The sequence below is a fragment of the Cyclopterus lumpus genome, chromosome 23 (genome assembly GCF_009769545.1).
Source record: "Cyclopterus lumpus isolate fCycLum1 chromosome 23, fCycLum1.pri, whole genome shotgun sequence".
In the NCBI taxonomy this organism is placed as follows: domain Eukaryota; kingdom Metazoa; phylum Chordata; class Actinopteri; order Perciformes; family Cyclopteridae; genus Cyclopterus; species Cyclopterus lumpus.
Window position 1 is genome coordinate 12071745 of NC_046988.1, and position 20894 is coordinate 12092638.

General features: G+C 43.0%; 2 protein-coding genes across 2 annotated transcripts; one reads left to right on the top strand and one right to left on the bottom strand.

Moving 5' to 3' along the window:
- Positions 1-6662: 6662 nt before the first annotated feature.
- rps16 (ribosomal protein S16) lies at positions 6663-9187 on the bottom strand. The gene is made up of 6 exons (XM_034526564.1): positions 9108-9187; positions 8967-9018; positions 8309-8410; positions 7817-7913; positions 7651-7698; positions 6663-6848 (listed from the first exon to the last, which is right to left on the bottom strand). The coding sequence occupies exons 2-6, from the start codon at positions 9012-9014 to the stop codon at positions 6703-6705; spliced, it is 441 nt and encodes a 146-aa protein (XP_034382455.1). The 5' UTR covers positions 9015-9018; positions 9108-9187; the 3' UTR covers positions 6663-6702.
- A 2747-nt stretch (positions 9188-11934) lies between these two features.
- tnnt2c (troponin T2c, cardiac) lies at positions 11935-12762 on the top strand. The gene has a single exon (XM_034526563.1). It carries the CDS (start codon positions 11935-11937, stop codon positions 12760-12762), a length of 828 nt encoding a protein of 275 aa, XP_034382454.1.
- The last annotated feature ends 8132 nt before the right edge of the window (positions 12763-20894 follow it).

Below are 20894 nucleotides of genomic sequence, written 5' to 3' on the forward strand. Positions count from 1 at the left end.
TTCACACTCTTCTCTTCTCTGTAACATTCTTCACAACACTTCCTGACAGGTCCGAGTCAAGTAGCTCATGTGCTCCACAGCACTTAGTGAAGGTGACTAGGAGGTCAAATCCACCCCGAAAAGGAGAGCAACAGGTTTTTGGGAGATTCGCTGACGTGATGAGAGCATCGACAATAAAATTCACCTGCCCCCCCCCCCCCCCCACCCCCCCCCCCCCCCCCCCACCCTTGACTGCGGATTTTGCCGAATGTTAAGCGGTAAAACGTGTTTCTAGTCGCACATTACGTGTTGTTGGTTCTGCGATCGAAGCATCTTTTGTGTTGGAATTGTGCATCATTCTTCTCATTGTCAGCCACTGACTCATATAGATACTGTAAGACGAGTCAGCATTACAGGTGAGCGTCACCGACATAAATATTGTAATATTATCCTCGTCGCGAATCGATTTTTGATGTATAAAATCGTATTTAAAGGGGACACGCCGTGCTCATTTTCAGGATCATACTTGTATTTGGGGGTTTCTACGAAGTACATGTTTACATGCTTTTAATGTAAAAAAAAAAAGAAATAAAAAAAAAAAAGATGATTTTTCTCATATTGTCTGTCTGAATATACATGTATTCACCATCTGGCTGAAAAGCTATGTCGCTCTGTTTTAGCGCCTGTCTCTTTAAGTGTCCACCCCCCAGAAGTCTGCTGGGATTTGCTTGCGAGAACATTATTGTGCACCTTTTCAAAACTCATATGGAGGGGGGGGGGGTATATTCCAATGAGCCAGCAAGTGACATAGGACGGGGAACCAAATGTGATTGGCTTGTTGAATCCCGCGTTTTCTAATCTAATCTAATTATTATTCACAGGAGGTGGGTTGGTAGACACTCCAGAGAGCCAGATGTATGTGCACAAGCACACATTACATGATGTGTCCCCTCTAAAGCTGATTTGGTCAAGTTTAATTGTGGAAATGTTTTCGGGGAGCAATCAAGAGCTCGGCAGAAGATCGAGTCCACTCGCATTCAACTTGTGTCAACAGTCCTTTTCACCTCTGGGCAAGAAAGCGAATAAGCGTATTTCTCAAAATGTCAAACTATTCCTTGAATGCCTTTTATGTGTAGGATTTATGCGTAATTAAAATCCTCCCAATAGAGGGCACTAAAGTCAGACAACCCTGCACATTGAAATATACTTGTCTCCTTCACATACACACCTGTCAGACAGAGCACAGGCATATTTCATTTAAACTTTCTTTTAGCCGTATGAATATTTAAATCATATTTAATCACTTAACGAACAACCCAATCCAAACCCAATCGACTACAGCAGTAAATTATGATCAGATAATAAAAGTCACCCCAGAACAAATATTAACAGAGATTCTGCAATTCTATACGGGATTATGAAATGAAGGGCGCATAAGGCGAGGGTGTAGTACTCGTGATTGATTTTGACTCAACATGGCCGCTAACAAAGCGCCGGAGCCATTCGTCTGAAGGGGAACGCTCCTCTCGGGTGAGTCGACCGATCCCCGACGCGCTCCTTGAATCGGGACGTTTGAAGAAACATCAACAAAAACGTGGATGAGAGTGAAAAGATAACCTCTCCGCTTCAAAGCTGTCTGGGGGCCACTGGGAACTCCTGCTGCACAGGAGGTGAGCCCCTCTTGTATGAACTGTGTGTTTTCTCTAAAATAGATCCTGCCCGGGGCCACGCTGACCCCTGGGGAGGGAGGGGTGGGGGGGTGGATCACCGCGGGTCTTCTGCAGGTTGTCGCAGGGTATCGGAGAGCAGCAGCCAGAGCTGAAGGGTAAAGGTTGAAGGGTGTGTGAGGTAGCCTCTGACCCCCCTGATTTGGCTCGGGCGTAACAGCCCGAGCTCTCGGGGAGGGGGTGGATGGAGGGGTGGGTGGGGGGGGGGGGGACCCCTGCGTGACCCGGATCACCCCGTGTGCGGGCCGGGTCCGCGCAGTGCCGTATACGCTGCCGCCGCCAGCACAAAGATGGAGGGCGAGAAGCTCGGCGGATTCTAACGGGAGACTAAAAGGCTCCGCGGCGCGAGCGCACTGGGACCGACTCAAACTCTGGTTCACGTCTAGGTTAAACGGGTTCGGGAATGAGTCGACGCTGGCCACAGAGAGCGTGACTAACGGAGCGGGTCAGCAGCAAGGAGCCCTTTTCTGGCTGCTTTTCACACCCAAAAACAGGCCTCGAGGGGAGCGAGCGAGGCCTCTCTGTGCAGAGTGAAACAGACGAGGCGACTCCATCATCGGCTCCCATGTTCTCCCTCGACCCCTCGAAGGCAACCAAAGGGGTACTTTCGGGGACAGAGTGGCGGCGAGGCGGGGGAGCGTGGAACAGCACAGGCTTGACTTTTTAGAGTTGTTATCAGCATTCATGCCCCGACTTCTGAGATGTGTGTTTCAAGCTTTCAGCTGGCTGCTCGTTTGTGATCATTGTCCCCTTTGCAGAGAGGCACAAAGGCATTCGCACGGAGCAGCGGGAAAGTAGAAACAATAAAAGACGACGAAAACCCGAAAGATTGAAACCAAAAGCATTCTGCAAAGAGAGAATGAACCCGGAGTCGGCGAATGATCCCCAAACTCCTCGCAGAGGGATCCAGCATCTGTGTTTTGTCTTTTAAAGACCAAAGAGAATATTGTTCAAAAGCTGTTGCCATGTAACAAGCTGCCTAATGCAGACACACACACATGCGCACACACACACACACACACACACACACACACACACACACACACACACACACACACACACACACGGCTCAAGGAGAACAAGAAAAGCTGGATGATCGCTCTCTGCAAACGCTGGCACGCAGACTTCAGACGTGGAATCCGTTCTTCGAAAGTCTAGTTTGAACCCTTTAAATAGACTTTTCTCTGTGTGCCGTTATTTTGCCTCTCGCTATCTTTTATAGTGTTGTTGTTGTTGTTGTTGTTGTTGTTGTTGTTGTTGTTGTTTTTCAGTCAGCATCTTGGATCTTGGGCAAAAAGCAGTCTTAGTGAACATAAACACTCTGATGCAAACGTCTTCGTTTGCGTAAACGGCTGGAAAACATCGACGTGGAGCTCGGTGTTGATCAGATACTAAAACGGGATTTCACCGTTAGGGTTGGCCTGGAGCTGTTGCCAAGCAACCAGGTAAGTAGTACAAGACACTGGTAACTTCCTGTTTTACAATCTTGCTAAGCTAATACCTATTTATGAGCGTAGTGTAGATCTTCTCATCGTGATTTCCAAAGTAAAATGACTCTTTTAAGACTTTGACTGCAACTGCTGATTTTCTATTTATTCATTGATATGTCTTTCATATATAATTGATTGTTTAATCTGTAAAATCCAAACATTCAGAATGTTTGGATTTTCTGCCCTAGAAATAATTGAAACCGCTGGATACTGTTGTTGAATAATTCTCTGTTGACTGATGATGAATATCTGAAGCACCGGTTGAGACATTTAACGGAGATTAAATGGGACGTTTTGACGTTGTGAAATTCGGAAGAAATGTGATTGAAGGAAAACGCACCCCACACACACACACACACACACACGCACACACACACACACGCGCCCCTCCTTCAGACAACACACATGCTCCTGGTGATCACCTCCCCTCAAGGACAATGCAACAGATAAGCAGCTCATTATCACTCCCGTCGCTTTGCTGAGCTGCGTTTCCTCCCACGATGAAGCAAACATTTGCTGCTACTGTCCCCTGATCCTCAGCTTCTGACGCCCTCAACCAATTGTTGTTTACTCATGCGGGGCAATGAGGCTCGACGAGGAGGAGGAGGAGGAGGAGGAGGAGGAGGAAGAGAGCAGTGGCCAGTGTATATGTTAATGAACGTCCCTCCCTCTTTCTTTCTTTGCCTCCACATAGAGGAGAATGAAATAGAAAAAAAGAAATGCACCGTGCAGGTTCATGCCTGGAGTCTGATTTTGCGTGTGGGTGCAGTGTGTGTGTGTGTGTGTGTGTGTGTGTGTGTGTGTGTGTGTGTGCGTGTGTGTGTGTGTTCATGGAGGCGTCGCTCAGAGAGGTGGGGATGAAGTGCGAGTGATGACAAAATGCATCCTGGCCCAAACACCTCAGTGTTTGTGTGATCCGGAGACCCAGAGAGGCAGAGGTGTTAACAGAGGAAAGGCCGGTGCTGGGTTCAGTGTGTGTGTGTGTGTGTGTGTGTGTGTGTGTGTGTGTGTGTGTGTGTCTGTGTGTGTGTGTGCCTGCTCAGCCATAAAGGAATAAACCCTGCACACTTAATGACACAAAAGCTAAACGAATTGCAAACCTCGCTGTGCAACAATAACAGACACCTCTGCACACGGATCACATTTATTTAATTTACCATCACAGCTCCTCGTTTCTTTAAATTAGCGGAGAAGCAGCGTCACTGAATCAAAGCCGCATAAAACATAATCTTGTAATCGCTTCCTCATAAGGCAAGTAACGGCTTGATGGTTGATCAATCATGAATTATGTCATATTTTTAGGCCGCTGTTGAGGGCTGTTGAATAATCTCCTATGCTGGAATTACAAACAAGTTTCTTATTCACTAATAATCCATCAAATCTGCAGTTGTAAATATTGACAAACAGATAAATACTGCAGAGCTTTCTTAGAAGGCCAGAGGTCATATGGTCCACTGGAGGGTTTCTACATGCTGAGTTTAAGTGTCTGTAGGAGGATAAACAACCTGGCAACCCAAACTTTCACCTCGATAGTGACTTTTAACTAACTAACTAAACACTTTTAAACCCTTTTCTAAAGACCGGCTTACTCCAAGTCATCGGCAACACGATTACGATCTGAAATACACGTTGCAGCTATGGAAGGTTTCATATACGGTGGAAAACTGTTTGGATTTTGCGCCCCTAAATTCTCGCCCTACTTAAGCCAAGACATACGCACGTCCTCCACATTCGCTGCAGAGCAAACAGACACTTCCACAGGCAGAGAATGTCACCCGTGCTGCATTATGGCCTTTTAGAGGTGAAGCGGTAAGCAGGGGCAGAACATAAACAGTAGTAAACAACAGTAGTAAACAACAGTAGCGGTGGGGAGGGGGCCTCCCTGCTGTGTTGATTATTGGAGGGCTGTACACAGGCCAGATCCCCCCCCCCCCTCCCGGGAGCTCACCGAGCGGGAACGGCTGCTGCTGGCTGCCCACAGAGAGGCCAACAACATCTGGGCCTCAGCTCAGCTCACCTCATTACGCTCCCGTTGCTGCGTTGGAGTGGAGCGACTGTTTGTGTATCAGCAGTGGCAGAAAAACAAGACAGCAGTAACAAGCAGAGAAGGAGGAAAGAAGAAGAAGAAAAAGAAGAAGAAAAAACAAGGACAGGCGTGAGGAAATCATCTTTTTGTGACCAGATTTGATAAAACGAGATTATTTATTTCACGGTATTCTTTATCAGGGTGGAAAGGACGGAAAAAGAAATACAATAAAACCTCCAGAGGAACGAAATACTCAAATTTGGGCACAAAAAGTTTAATTTGACACTTTCCAAACACATAAAAACGTTGAATATGCATCCATCAAATCAGCAGTGGTTACAACAGCTGCTTTGTAACAACAAAGTCAACACAGGCCTGGAACGACCTTTACATTAGGCCCATCATGTTGTTTACTGCCATTTCAAAGTCAGCTTGGGAACCATTGTTAGACTTTATTATTTATCCGAGCAAAGATGTATGGGGCTTGCTCAGAGGCAAAATGATCCAGAAAAAGTGGGGGGGAACTCTTAACTGCACTTATTTTTTTGTATTTTGTATTATCCTTAACAAATAGGATTCTGCAAGAAAAAAAGTGCATTTTTTCGGTCATCGATATGCATCTTGAGCTGTACAACATTTGCCTGAAATGGCAAAAAGCCAGGTGTCTAATGGCCGCTGGTGCTTGAATGTCTCTGCGTCGCTGATTCACCGCTGTCTTCTGGCGCCCTCTGCTGGTAGAAGGTGGTAATCATAAAGGCAAATGCCGAAGAAAACAGATCCGCAACTACCCGTAAAACTTTTAGTGCGTCTGCTTGTGAAAGTAAAACAAGTACTAGTGTTCCATCTTAAAGTGTTTGTATGAAGATGTTTCACTGCAGAATGTTTGTCTATTTAGAGAAGACAGACAAAACGCACTGTTATGACATTTTAAAATGAATTACTTGATTGATTACATTACATGTCATTTAGCTGACTCTTTTATCCAAAGCGACATACAATCATGTTACATTCATACTGTAGACACAGCTACAGGGTAATGTATTTTGCTCAAGGACACATCGACTAGGGCGGGGATTGAACCGCAAACCCCGATTGAAAGACGGGCATGCTAACCACTGACCCAGTCGCCATATTAGCACTTACATATTTATCTTATCTGCGAGTACAGAACTGTTAATTAGTTGAGTATTCATAACAGCGTAAATCCCATTTGCATTGGCCTCCTTCAGCAGCAGTAAATGATCCATTATGAATTCATGCTGTAAATGTATATAATTCACTAGAAAAAGCGTCACTGTTCACATCTCACTGTCGTGTACTTAAAAATAACTCCAGTGTGTTGTACTTTTAGAATTGAGAAATTTCAAACATTTCTCATTGAAAACCAAGGAACAGATGCAAGATGTCTACATTCTTATGAATAATAAAAAAAGAGACATATTTTTGTTCCTCCAATTTATTAAGAAAATGTACAGGGGGATTAACGGTAGGACTTCTGGTAGCGGGCACGAGCTCCAGGTCCACCGAACTTCTTGGACTCGCAGCGACGAGGATCGGCAACCAGCAGGGTCCTGTCGTACTGGATCAGGATGTCTTTGATCTCCTTCTTGGAGGCCTCGTCCACATCTGCAGAAGGACATAAACAAAAGTTATTCTCTATCCAAAGTGTTCGAACACAAAATACTGTAAGTATAATAAACACTGCACTATGTAATTTCAGATATTCACACCCAAAGGACCGTTTGTAACACTAGAAGAACTTGAAGGAAAACAGTGTCTTGTTTAGACAGCATCCCCATACCAGGTAGTTTGTATTAGAACAAGGTCAGTTTCACTCGACTGTTTAATGCTGTTAGGAAATTTGCTAAAAAACATCAAAATAAACTAATGTAGAAACAAATTGACAGCTCAAGTTCCACACACAATGTGGATACACAATCACTGAAGTGATTACTGTCCTCACGTTGTGTTGAAATGCTGACACAACCACAATATTCCTGTGATTAAATATTAAAGCTCAGCACAGCTGAAACCTTAATACAGCCCAAACTGAGACATGCCGGTACAAATTCTCAAGACTGCTAGTTAAGTGCATTTCTGGTGCTAAAGCTTTAGAGATATATCTGAGTGTTGAGTCATATTTTATATATCCTGATTTGACAACCTTTCAGCGATCTAGGATGTCTTCAGATCTGTAGCATCAGTTAATGTCCACGTATCAATGATACCATTAGTGAACAGGCCGTATCACCTTAGAGGGGACTACTTTTTTAGGCAAGCATGTTTACACAAATATACATTTCTGTAAAATACAGAAATTAATAAAAATGTGCTCCCACACATTGGGCCTCTCTCCATTTGGTTGAAACCTTAACAGCAATTTCTCAAAAGCATGAGATGTTTTGCACACCAAACATGTAATACTCACACTTCTGGTAGTAGGCAACCAGGGATTTGGAGATGGCCTGACGGATAGCTGGAAGACAACAACATTAAATGGCAGGAAGGGGAAAAATCCTTAGACACAGTATTTGAAGATGGATAAATATGAAGCGACAAACTAATCATTAAGAAAAATAACAATTCCTGCTTACCATAGATCTGTGCCACATGTCCACCACCCTTCACTCTGACTCTGATGTCAACTCCAGCAAAACGCTCTTTGCCCAGCAACAGCACTGGCTCCAGAAGCTAAAAGAACACATAATGACAACACAAAGATAAACAATCATAGACCAGGATCTTTGCAGAATACTGAATGTACCGACTGCTTAAAAAAATGGTGCTGTGTCCTGTAGCAATCCAATATCCCTACTAGGGTCAAAAGGACTGCAGCACTTATGCCATCATCTGCAATACAAATCCCCATAAAATAATTAATTTGGTTTGATATTGCCATCAGCTGCTAGGCCAAAGGCTTTAAAGCACCACTTTGCATAGTCCTAACATGCATTGTGTTAGGTAAAGGTTACAACTGGCACCCATATCATGCTGCTTTGCTCATCCCCACCTGTCCCCATCATGTTGAATGCTTTGCTCTCCATCAGCCATGTGTACCTGGCGTTAACCCTCTCATCAGGACTCACCTTGTACTGGAGGGTGGCAGGCTCCACCATGTCCAGGGGTCTGCCGTTCACCTTGATCAGGCCATTCCCCCTCTTGCAGTGAGCAACTGCTGTGGCGGTTTTCTATGAGAAAAGCATCATTAGATCACGTCAAAGACAGAAAGTTAAATATTTATACCGGTTAACCTGCACGTGTATTACGTTAAAACCCTCGTAGCATCCCGTTACAATTCAACCATTGGGTTTAAGAGGTTTTCGAGCCACGTCACGTTGATGGATTAGGGTTGCCTAGTTTGTAAATTAAGTCAGAAATTGTCGTTTGTTTGAAGAGACGTGAGGTTAAATTAATGGTGACATCACGTTAGAAGTACCTAAAGCACAACCAGTGCTAGCAACCATGCTAGTTAGCTAGCCACCAAAGCGCCGATCCGGTGACGCTATGGAGCTTCAACCGACCGATTTTAAATCCAGCAACACACATCACATGCGCTTTACGGTCACGTACAACATGAATAGAGCTTCAACCAATGTTTCGTAACGCCTACAGCAACACAGGCCTCCGGAACACGGTGTTAAACCGACACACTAATGCACCATGTTGGCTACTTTAGCTAACGAGCGGTAGCAAGACAGCATAGCCACAACACCACATGTGGAATATACTCTTTATTTAACTTACTTTACGTCCAAAGACCTGGACAGACTGCAAAGGACCTTTGGCTGGCATGTTTCTGAAACACACAAGCAACAAGCGTTATTCTAAAAACCAGTGAATACGTATGATTTATACTATTTAATGGGATGGGGCTGACAAACATACCGTCTTCAGCTAGGGTGCCGTACGGAGAGACCGAACGGGGTTTCACGTGCCGAAGATCAGGGGCTATTGGGCGACACTTCAGACGTGCTTTGTGGTAGGTTTTGCGACAGTTCTTCTACCTCCATTTTACGTTTGAGGCGGCGTCTGTGAGGAAAGCAGCGGGCGCCAAAATGTGGAACTTTATTCAAATTGATCAAATTGGAGGACTCAGCTTATTTTGGTTTTCAAATATACAATAAATAAAACTATTAAAAAAATCAATCTGACTATTCACAAACACAGCACAATTTCTCACCACAACGATATTATGTCTGGAATAATTGTGTTATTGAGTATTTTTCTTAAGAATTGGTTTGAGGAAACATATTTTCGGGGAGTCAGCTGATTTCCCCTGAATGTTATATCCTATGATGATTTAATTTTACATTTCAAAGAATGTAATAAATATGCATGTTCTGGAGTTTAACGTCTTTGATATAGCTCTCATTGTGAGCAATGTAGCCTAATTGGTTTATACAGTTAGCCTATCTGCCGCTGTGGTTAACTCACAACATCAACTGATAATTCACATGCGAACGATGAATATGTAACTGTATGTTACAGATATTATGAAATACTGTTGTAAATTTACAGCAATTCATAAGACTGTAAATGCACACTGAGTCAGAGGAATTGGTGCTTTACATGTCGATGTGTCTGTAGATGCTCCAGCAGCTTTGTGGTGAACTGCTCCCGCAGATCTGATCAGGTGTACTGCCGGGCAGCAGGACGACCAGAGCAGCATCCCTGCAGGAGACGTGAGAGAAAAAATTAGAATTTTTAATTAACAGCTCGGATCACACATCACAAAAGCTGCTGGAGCATCTGAATAGAAACATATATAGAGACATGTAATGCACCAACCTATAATGTGTTACCCAATACTATATAAATAAACCCGGCGTTTAAAGAATCAATAATTGAAAATGGAATGACAGATGGAGTTATTGTTTGTGAGTAAACAAACGGTTTTTCATTGTTCTTTTCAGGAATTGTTTTGTGGAGAAAAAGGCTTCTGTCACTGTGTCAAAACTATATGTTGGTGACACTTAATGCTTTCTGTACACTGCTGGAAATAATCTTCACTGTTCTGCACTGACCAGATGAGGTCACCGTTTCCCCATTACCGCCTGCATGTCTGAGCAGAACTGATTCTTTCCATGAAACGCAGACTTTTTCCTGTTTTTTTGAGCCCCAGAGATGGAGCGGGTTGCTTAGGGTTCGATCCCCGAGTCATCCAGTCGATGTGGGCGCGACTCTTGACCCCAAATTGCCCCCCACCATCAGTGTGAACGTGTGAATGAAGTCTGACCTCTCCATTTGCCATTTACAATTGGCGACTGTGGGTCAGTGGTTAGCAGGTCTGTCTTTCAATCAGGGGGTTGGTGGCTCAATCCCCACCCTAGTCGTTGTGTCCTTGAGCAAGACACTTAACCCTGAGTTGTTCCCTGTAGCTGTGTCTACGGTGTATGAATGTAACATGATTGTATGTCGCTTTGGATAAAAGTGTCAGCTAAATGACATGTAATGTAATAAAAGGTTGGATTTACTACATGGATGGACACTTAAATACCAAATATACTGTAATGTAGGCTACTCTTACATTGTGTGTTTATCATATCCTATTGTAGATTTTCACATTTTATTTTCTAATTATGTCTTCATGCTGATGGAGACGCCACGGCAACCTTTAAAATGTGCATTTCGTTTTCCCTGCATCACTCTATTTGTTCCTTGCGGACTGCGTTGAACAGCAACAGGATGTGGCTATATTTATAGACTTTGTTGCCTTTCTTCGCTGATGGACACAGTTGTCCCTCGCCACCGGCAACCAAGTTTATACTGGGACCACCTGCTGTCGTGCATTGGCATGTTCTACTGGGGTTCAGTCCACTCTCACACCGTCCACTGTCACAATGAACCCATCGTCACTCGGAGCCCCGTGAGGACGTATATTAAGACTGGAACCGAACCCCCCCTGGAGATAATGCGTTGCATCTCATCCTCTGCGTTGGTCCCTTTCCACTCACAACTCAGAACATTTGCCGTTGAAGCGTTGCAGCCGCTGAGAGCAGAAAGCCTCCAATAGCAAATATCCTCTCTATAAGGTTGTTTCTTTGAAGCACGTACATAACATGTTAGTTTGTCAAGGCACTGGCTCACTTTGGAGAATGTGACAGCTGTAACTTCCCGTCATTATAATCCTCTTATGCCCTTAAAGAGATCGCAATGTGCTCCGTTGGTTGGAACTCCTCGAAACACCACGGTGGCTTTTTAAACCATCACGGCAGATTAGCAAGTGTTCCCCAAACTGCGCGTGAAATATCTGCAGACTAGTTGAAGTGCATCGTACTCCATTTATCCCTCGGCTTGCACGTCTCTGTCTCCATCTCGGCGGCAGAGGCCTCAGTGGGCCTTTTTACATGTACGGGTGTCATTTGTTCTGGGTGACACCGTGTGTTTGCTACGTGGGAGTGGAAAGCACAAGTGTGTGTGTGTGTGTGTTTGCATCTGTTGTGTATCTGAAATAGTCTCTCATCATCTTGTCCTTACAAAGGAATGAGGAGGCGCTGCCGGGTCAGACCAGGAGGGGGGAGGGTTAAGGTTTGGCGAGGAGAAAATAGACTATTCCATCTGTCTCAAAATCCGCCCTGCTGCTGACCCCCACTCTGGAGACTTTGGAGGTCACGTGGTAAAACAGGCAAACCCCTTAAAAACCCCTCAAGCCCAAGACTCCAAGTCATCTCTTCCCAGCTGGTCTCGGTGTTCAACCCGCTTTCTGTCCATCATGTCAGACACTGAGGAAATAGTGGAGGAGTACGAGCAGGAGGAGGAAGAAGTTGAAGAAGAAGAAGAAGAAGAAGAAGAAGAAGAAGAGGAGCCAGAGGAGGATGAAGCAGAGAAGACAGAAAAGCAGGCAGAGGAGGAGGACTCCAAGTGGCGGCCCAAGACCACTTATGTGCCAAACATCGCTCCTCCGAAGCTCCCCGATGGCGAGAAGGTGGACTTCGACGACCTGCACCGCAAGCGACTGGAAAAGGATTTCAACGACCTGCAGACGCTGATCGAGTCGCACTTCTCCACGCGCCACAAAGAGGAGGAAGAGCTGGTCGCGCTGCGCAGCCGCATCGAGAACCGCCGCTCCGACCGAGCGGAGCAGCAGCGCGTGCGCGCCGAGCAGGAACGCGAGCGGCAAACGCGTCTGGCCGTGGAGAGGACGCGGCGCGAGGAGGAGGCGGCCAAGCTGCGCGCGGACGAGGAGGCGAAGAAGAAGAAGACCTTCACCAACAAGTCGTTCGGCGGCTACCTGCAGAAGGTGGACCAGAAGAAGGGCAAGAAGCTGACCGCGCGCGAGGAGAAGAAGAAGGCGCTGATGGACCGCCGGAAGCCGCTCAACATCGACCACCTGAACCAGGAGAAGCTGGCGGACAAGGCGCAGGACCTGTGGCAGTGGCTCCACCAGCTGCACGCGCAGAAGTTTGAGATGGCCGAGAAGCTCAAGAGGCAGAAGTACGACATCTACGTGCTGCGGAACCGAGTGAGCGACCACCAGAGGGGCTCCAAAGCATCCAAGACCTCCCGCGGGGCCAAGGGCAAGTCCGGCTCCTGGAAGTGAGCTCAGCCGCGACTGGACTGTGTACGTCACAGCAGCTACGTCATGGCAGCGTGCGTGTGTGTGTGTGTGTGTGTGTGTGTGTGTTTGATGGTGGAACGGAAGACATGAAAGTTAATCCATAACATCTTGAAATATCTGATTGTTCTAAATTGATGTTCACTCGTGGTTTGGTTGGAGACTTTATTAAATATGATGTGCATCTTTGTTTCCACCGGTGCAGTTTTTTTCTTCCCGTTTTGTTCATCTGCCCACAAACGCATATTATCTCAAATGTGTGAGCAAAGTAATAAAAGATCTTTGTTTTGTTTTGTTTGTGATCTTCAAAACAAAATGTAATATTGTTGACACTAAGTGACACTTCAAAAAATATTTTTAATGCCTGAAATCAAGTTCATCTCGCCTCATTCTCACTCAAGAAATGCAATTTTCCCATTTACATTTATACCCAATAAACATCTGCAAACGTGTCATTGTTTTTGAAAAAGGGTGGCTCTCAAGACAGAGACGTTAACTTTGTGTTGTTGTTGTTGTTGGTACTTAATTGAATGACGTCACTTAAGAACAGCTGTGTTAAGAACAGGTGTTGCACAGCTCAATTTTTAAGGAGACTCATTTAGACCTGTGGTATTTCTAGCAAAAAAAAAAGACCCAACTGTTGACCAAAAGGTCGCGACCCAAAGAGCCCGCGGAGTGAGGAGCTTACAGCAAAGTGTGATTGATGCCTTAAAGGAATGCAACTGCAATCAGCAAGACCCGGGTTTCCATTTATCTCTCTTGCAATGAAGGAAAAAGACAAACCTCAGACTTTGAATGCAATAGTTATCAGATCATTTGAATTATTGGACCTCGAACTCAACACCAGTCGGATAATTAATGTTATGGCTGTTTCTGCCCTCTTCTGCACAAACTGCTCTCTGGCTGGCAAAAAATATTCAAATCAAACTTCCTCTATCTGTTTTTTATTCACTATTTGTTTTCATTCATTCAATAGTGAATTTTAAAACTAAGATATGGTCCAGAGTGTGAACACAAGAAACATGCACACGCTAGATTTAAATATGCTGTGCGCTTTATTAAAATAAATGAACAGGCCGTGAGGGTAAGACTCCATGGCCAAAAAGTTTCAACAGAATAATGTCTATGATTTCTGGAAAGAAGTTAAGGTTGCCAATGCCCCTGCCATTCAATATTGATGGGGCTATTGGTTCGGACAGTATTCTATGACAGAATTTCAGTGTTTTTCTGGATTGTTCATGCATGGCGTACTTCCTGACTCGATGCTCACTGTTTTGTTAGTGCCAGTAATCAAAAATAAAACCGGTAAAATATCCAGCATTGAAAATTACCGACCAATTGCTCTGGCCAGTATACTTTCTAAAGTATTAGAACAAATCCTCTTAGATAGGCTTCAAGACTATAACCACTGATAATCAATTTGGTTTTAAAAGTAAACAGCACAGAATTATATATACGTATATGCACCAAAGGAAGTTGTTAGTAAGTACAGGAGACATAACTCCACAATATTGATGTGTTTACTGGACGCATCTGCATTCTAAAGTGTATCTGCACCCTCCCTAGTGACCAATGGCGTCTGGCAAGATGGAATACTGTCACCTGCTCTTTTTAATCTATATATGGATGACCTTTCTAAACAGTTAAAAGAGTGTAAGACAGGATGTATGGTGGGGGAAAGTCTTATTAAGCATCTGATCTACGGTGACGACTTGGTCCTGTGTGCTTTTATAGTGCTGGTGTGCAGCGGCAGTGTTGCAAATGCATGCATAAGCCAATATGCTGGCACGTAAATGTCATATGTGTACAGAAGATGTTCTCTTCAGAGCCTACTGTACTTCTCTCTATACAGCCCACCTGTGGTGCAGTTATAGTAAAGCAAAAATGAAAAAGATGCAGGTGGCATTTAATGATGCTTTCAGAATCTTGCTCACGCTTCCCAGATGGACAAGTGCAAGTCAGATGTTTGTGACTGGTAATGTTCCCACTTTCCATGCTGTGTTGAGGAATTTTATATACAAATTTTAATGTCGATTAAATGACTCAGAAAATGTCATTATAAAAGCCTTAATGAGCCAACACAGAGTGACACAAGGTATTTTTCTAGTTTCTGGAAACATTGGAACAAGTGTCTGTGTGTTTTTAACCACGAGTGACCCTTTAACTGCAGTGATTATACCTGTGTCCTCTTATTGTATTTTACATAGTGTTGTTGTATTTGTGTTTGTTTATATATGGACTCATGAGTCTGAAATAAAAGAAATATAAAATAAGGAATCTGCAGCAAATGACATAGTTTCTTTGATTGATGTATGTTGCAAGCATTCTCACATCCCGCATTGACAATTATTTATGATTTATCAATTGTTTCATAGTTCTGAAAGTATTCTGAACCTAATGTTTGGGTTCAAAATGATTTTAATCTTTGAAAAAACTTTAGAGTTTATTATATTGAATATCTAGTATTGAATGTGTTGGCTTTGTAGTTTATAAAATACCATCCTGCTGTAGGTCAAATGAAAGTCAAAGTGTGCAGCACTAACATGTTATCTCCACAAGGTAGCACCAGAGAGCCAGTTTGAAGCAAACACTTTTATTACACACACAAAAGTACATTACATAACTGAATGTGTATGCATGCAATACATATGTATTCAATAAATGATCAAGATTTCTGTACATTCTGTCATTATATTTGATTTTGAACCAATTGGAAGGCCCATAATTCCAGAAAGTCCACATTTATTGTATCTGCATATATTTGTCTGAGTCCATGTGTGCGAATTATGCGTTTGAATACATTTCAGACTAACTTTTTCAATGGAAAAAACTCACTTTACCAACAGTGGGACACTAAACTGCACTGAAACATGCAGTATGTCAGACTAAGGTATTTTGACATTTCTCTCCCATGCGGGTTTTGATTGTCAGACTCTACTGTAAATGCCCTGCCGCTGTTTTGCTCTCATGGCCGTAACAAGCCATTAAAAGGCTTTCTGGCACGGCAGGTTACCATAGAGACTGGGGAAAAGCCATATGTGGTCAGGTCTCAATACCCCCCCCCCCCCCTCCCACCCCCCTCATCCAGCCTCAAGGCGCCCACTGTAATGATGGAAAACGCCATACTTGACACCATCTTGACATACCAGTGCATCAATTGACTACCCATGTTGCACCGGGGGGAACAAGATGTTCCCAAAACTCTCAAGTTAATTTGTAGACAAGGTGCTAATGGATGTTGATTCAAGTTATACACCTACTGCTGCTTTGTTGTGATGGATCCAATTTGGGATTGAAATGCACTTCATGGTGATGCACATGAGTTGGAACCGTGTGTTTGCACCAGGCTCACTGAAGGGGGGGGGGGGCACCTTGTCTGCTCATTAGTACCCAGAGACGAGAGAATAATGTCAACGCTGCACAATGATTGACAGTTTCCAGCGACACTTTCAACTCTGATCGTGAATTCATTATGCGGTTCAGTTGTCCAAAAGGATATTTGTATTTTAATTAAAGTCATGCAGGTGTTTTGTGGTATGCAAGACATGTGGGTAGGAAATGACAAATGGAGACACAAATGGCATTGCACCATTACACAAGGTGTGTAATGTGGTAATGAAAATGTAACTATATATCCACACTGGGTGGCGCTGTTCTGTGCTCCTGTCCTTGCCTAATATAGTCAATCAGATCATGATTGACGGCAGGTGTTGGGCCCCGGAAAGGGCAAACGGTTTTGACCGCTGTGGAGTGACGAGTATTAGCTGTCTCCAGCGATATCTTGGCGTACATCGGCAAAGGGAATAAACACATTATATTTATACATAATCAAATGTGTTTGTGGGTAATGTCAGCGAAGCGAAAGGCAGGTGGAGGCTGAAAAAGAGCGCGTCAGCCAGATCAATCCCAGGGAAAAACACCTCAGTAGCCTAAGTACTAGACTGGGCTCCTCCAAGGTGCATTAGGACTTGTCTGGTGGACTTGTTAGTCTTGACCTGGGTCTTGTCTTGGGACTTGTTAGTCTTTACTTGGATCTTGACTTGTGACTTGTTAGTCTTGACCTGCGTCTTGTCTTTGGACTTGTTAGTCTTTACCTGTGTCTTGACTTGGGACTGGTTAGTCTTGACTTGGGACTTGTTAGTCTTTACCCGGGTCTTGACTTGGGACTTGTTAGTCTTTACCTGGGTCTTGTCTTGGGACTTGTTAGTCTTTACCCGGGTCTTGACTTGGGACTGGTTAGTCTTGACTTGGGACTTGTTAGTCTTTACCTGGGTCTTGACTTGGGACTTGTTAGTCTTTACCCGGGTCTTGACTTGGGACTTGTTAGTCTTTACCTGTGTCTTGACTTGGGACTTGTTAGTCTTTACCTGGGACTTGTCTTGGGACTTGTTAGTCTTTACCTGTGTCTTGACTTGGGACTGGTTAGTCTTGACTTGGGACTTGTTAGTCTTTACCCGGGTCTTGACTTGGGACTTGTTAGTCTTTACCTGGGTCTTGTCTTGGGACTTGTTAGTCTTTACCCGGGTCTTGACTTGGGACTGGTTAGTCTTGACTTGGGACTTGTTAGTCTTTACCTGGGTCTTGACTTGGGACTTGTTAGTCTTTACCCGGGTCTTGACTTGGGACTTGTTAGTCTTTACCTGTGTCTTGACTTGGGACTTGTTAGTCTTTACCTGGGACTTGTCTTGGGACTTGTTAGTCTTTACCTGTGTCTTGACTTGGGACTGGTTAGTCTTGACTTGGGACTTGTTAGTCTTTACCCGGGTCTTGACTTGGGACTGGTTAGTCTTGACTTGGGACTTGTTAGTCTTTACCTGGGTCTTGACTTGGGACTTGTTAGTCTTTACCCGGGTCTTGACTTTGGACTTGTTAGTCTTTACCTGGGTCTTGACTTGGGACTTGACGGTCTCAACTTGGTTCTTTTGAGTCTCAACTTGGGATTTTTCAGTCTTGACTCGGGACTTGCGACTCGTCAATCTTGATTTAGGAATAATCAGTTTTGCCCAGGCCTAGAACTAGACTTGGGACTTGACTTGGGATTTGAGTGCAAATACTTGAGACTTACTTGCGACTGGTGTGATCCTCTGGTGCTCTGGTACCTTTCATTAGTTTGATAAAGAAATAAAACTTAAATGCAACGTTGACTGTAATGAATGAATTACATGTTACAAACAAACAGTAAACGTTCCCAACAGAATGACTCATCCACCACTTTTGTTCTAAAACCTCACAATCCACAATCTGATTTCATAATTACATGTATTTTTCATGAAACAGACTTTAATTAAAGACACATTTGTTGATACATGGAGCTGATCGTAAAAAAACAAAACAATGTCTCCTGAGTTTATGTACGTATACTTTGAGGAGCATGATGTCATTACCATTTCCTTTGTTTGTGTATCTTTTCAAGGTATCTTATTCAACCTTCTTGAGGTTGAATAAGATAATAAAATATAACTCACAGTCTTCACCGTGTGCAGCGAAGGCCACATTACAGCATCGACATTTCACCCGGTCGATAATTGCAATATCTTGTCAAGCTATATGCAAGGGTATTAACCTCCACAAATTGTGAATGCAATCTAAAAATGGGACTTTCCAGATATGTGTGCTATTGGTGAAGTGGGTACAATACTTTTGCAATATTAACGGCCTAATAAATACATGCATTTGGTGGAGAGATTATCAGCATACACGTCAGTAGATGCTTACAACTATATGTAAGTTATAAATATTATAAAGCCATAATATTTTTAGTTTTCACAAGGTTGAGTATTTCCTGCCTAAAAGTGCCTAAAAGTGCCCAAAACACCCAATAAATACGGCTGGTTTTTAAAAAATCTTAATTCCTTTAACAATTCAAAATAAAATATTTTGAACCTGCTAAAAAAGCATGCATTTATTTTATTGCTTCTACTTTTTCTGTTCTGTGTCTGAAAAACATAATTTCTTTATGCTACAGAAGAAACAAAACAATATTTTGAATGAAGAAAGTACTCGACTCCTTGGTTACTATATCTTTTGCATCTGTGGTTTAATTAGTTGATTCTCAGCCAACGGAGGGTTCATAAATAATCAGTATGAACACATTTACGACTTTAAGCATGAAAATAAACCATTGATTGAGTCGAATCCCTGCATGTAAATGTAGCTCAAACACAATATGGCTTTTCTTGATTCTGCCATGATTTCTGACTATCCCATAATGTCCTTCTGCCTCAGTGTGTATTCAACTCCACGGTATCCAACTTAATGGCCGTCATGAGCCTGTGTGATGTAGTCGATCATGGGTCCTTTTAATTATTTACGATTTTCTTTAATGATAATTAAATGACATTATGCCTGATGGGAGATAAATACACATGTTTTCACTCTGCTTTTGAAATAAAGTAAACTCCTGTGTGCTTCAGTTTTTATCTTGTTCAGTGCAAATAACCCCCGTTTGCACCCAGTGACAGAGAAACTTCTGTTGTTATGATGTGGCAAAGTTGGTAAAAACAACAATAGCACATTCTTGTAGTTGTTGTCATGGATTCAGACAAGAAGTGGGTTGTTTTGAAATACTTGATTATTTCCATTTGATGTTCACATAAACTGTATTCTTCTACATTTTATGTGGTTTGCAGATCTTACATGAAAAACACATGATGAGATTACGAAAATACAACCCGTTGTTAAAGATGAAACTAGGGCTAAAATTAATAGTATTTTTGTTAGTTTTCGATTAGTTTATTGATTATTCCTCGGATCGACCGTTTATTCTATAAAATATCCAAAAGATCGTAATTTGCTTTGATTTTAAGATCTGAATACTTTTTCCTCCAGCTGGACTTAAATTGCCACATTAACCACATAATTGTGTACTCAAGTAATAATCATGATTCAACCCAGGAGGTCAATTATATGACGCAGCACTTTATTAAATTAAATTCACAGGTCAGATGAGAATATAAAACAAAAAAACTCCTATTTTAGGATGTATTTTTTTTTTTTTTTATGCGTTAACAGGTGGTTTCTTTCTGGCAAACAGACTTCAATGTGTTGTCGTACTATAAACACACACAAACATGCACACAGGAGGCCAGTGAGGAAAGCAGCTCAGAGAAATGCTCTGGCTCCGGCTCTCTGAACGCCTTTAGATTGCCCCGGAGACAGCGATGTTTGGGCTCATTTCCAACCTCCTTCAAATTGAGGTGGGAGTTGGTGGCAGCCAGCGGTATAAAGGAGCCGTCGCCTAGCCGACAGGGCATCAATCTCCTGCAAGCATCCTGCGAGTATTCATGCCCAGATCCCTCTGGCCGTATAAAGATTTGATGTCACCGTGCATCCTGTCAGCGCCTCAGAGAGAGAGAGTGAGTTCCTGAGTCCACAGCGTCAGAGCTGGAATGTAGCGTCACTCTGGTATGATAACACTAACAGAGGATCATAAATGACTGTGATGCTAAACCGGACCCTCATCTTCCAAGTGATTTAAACTATAATGCCCCAAAAAATGATCTTGTTTTTCCAAATTTTTTCAAAGAGAGAAATCGTTATAGTTTCTTGAAATCCATTTTCAAGTATTTTTTTTTTAACTTCATCACAGTACTGAAAGGCATGCGAGTAAGAGAAAAGTCACTCTCAATGCCACATATTAAACATTTATCTGAGGAGTTGGTGTCAAACTTGAATTTTGTCTCAAATATTTGTATATTTTGTACAGAATTAAACGTACATTTTCATTTGTGGTAATGTTATGTGTGTGTTTTTAACATACCCTCTGTTTTATATATATATATATATATATATATATATATATATATATATATATATATATATACTGTATATGTGTTCCCGCGACCCTAATGAGGATAAGCGGTATTGAAAATGGATGGATGGATGTATATGTGTATGTGTGTTGTTACATGTATTTGGTTTCTAGAGCCTGTTTGGAGTTCATTCCCATAAAAATGGTTATTCATGAGACATATTAGCTTCATCAAAAAGGCTTTTATGTACCGGGGTGTGATGAATAAACACAAAAGTGTGAAATATTCGCCTGCAAATAAATGTTCATGTCTGTAACAACTCTTCCCTTTAAGTCATGGCCGTAATACATGCCTTGTGAGGCTCCC

Coding starts and splice junctions, on each gene's coding strand:
- rps16 (XM_034526564.1), bottom strand. CDS start 9,014: ATGCCAGCCAAAGGTCCTTTGCAGTCTGTCCAGGTCTTTGGACGTAAA. Junction 7,699..7,816: donor ACATGTGGCACAGATCTATG/GTAAGCAGGAAT, acceptor GTTGTCTTCCAG/CTATCCGTCAGGCCATCTCC. Junction 6,849..7,650: donor GGTTGCCTACTACCAGAAGT/GTGAGTATTACA, acceptor GTCCTTCTGCAG/ATGTGGACGAGGCCTCCAAG.
- tnnt2c (XM_034526563.1), top strand. CDS start 11,935: ATGTCAGACACTGAGGAAATAGTGGAGGAGTACGAGCAGGAGGAGGAA.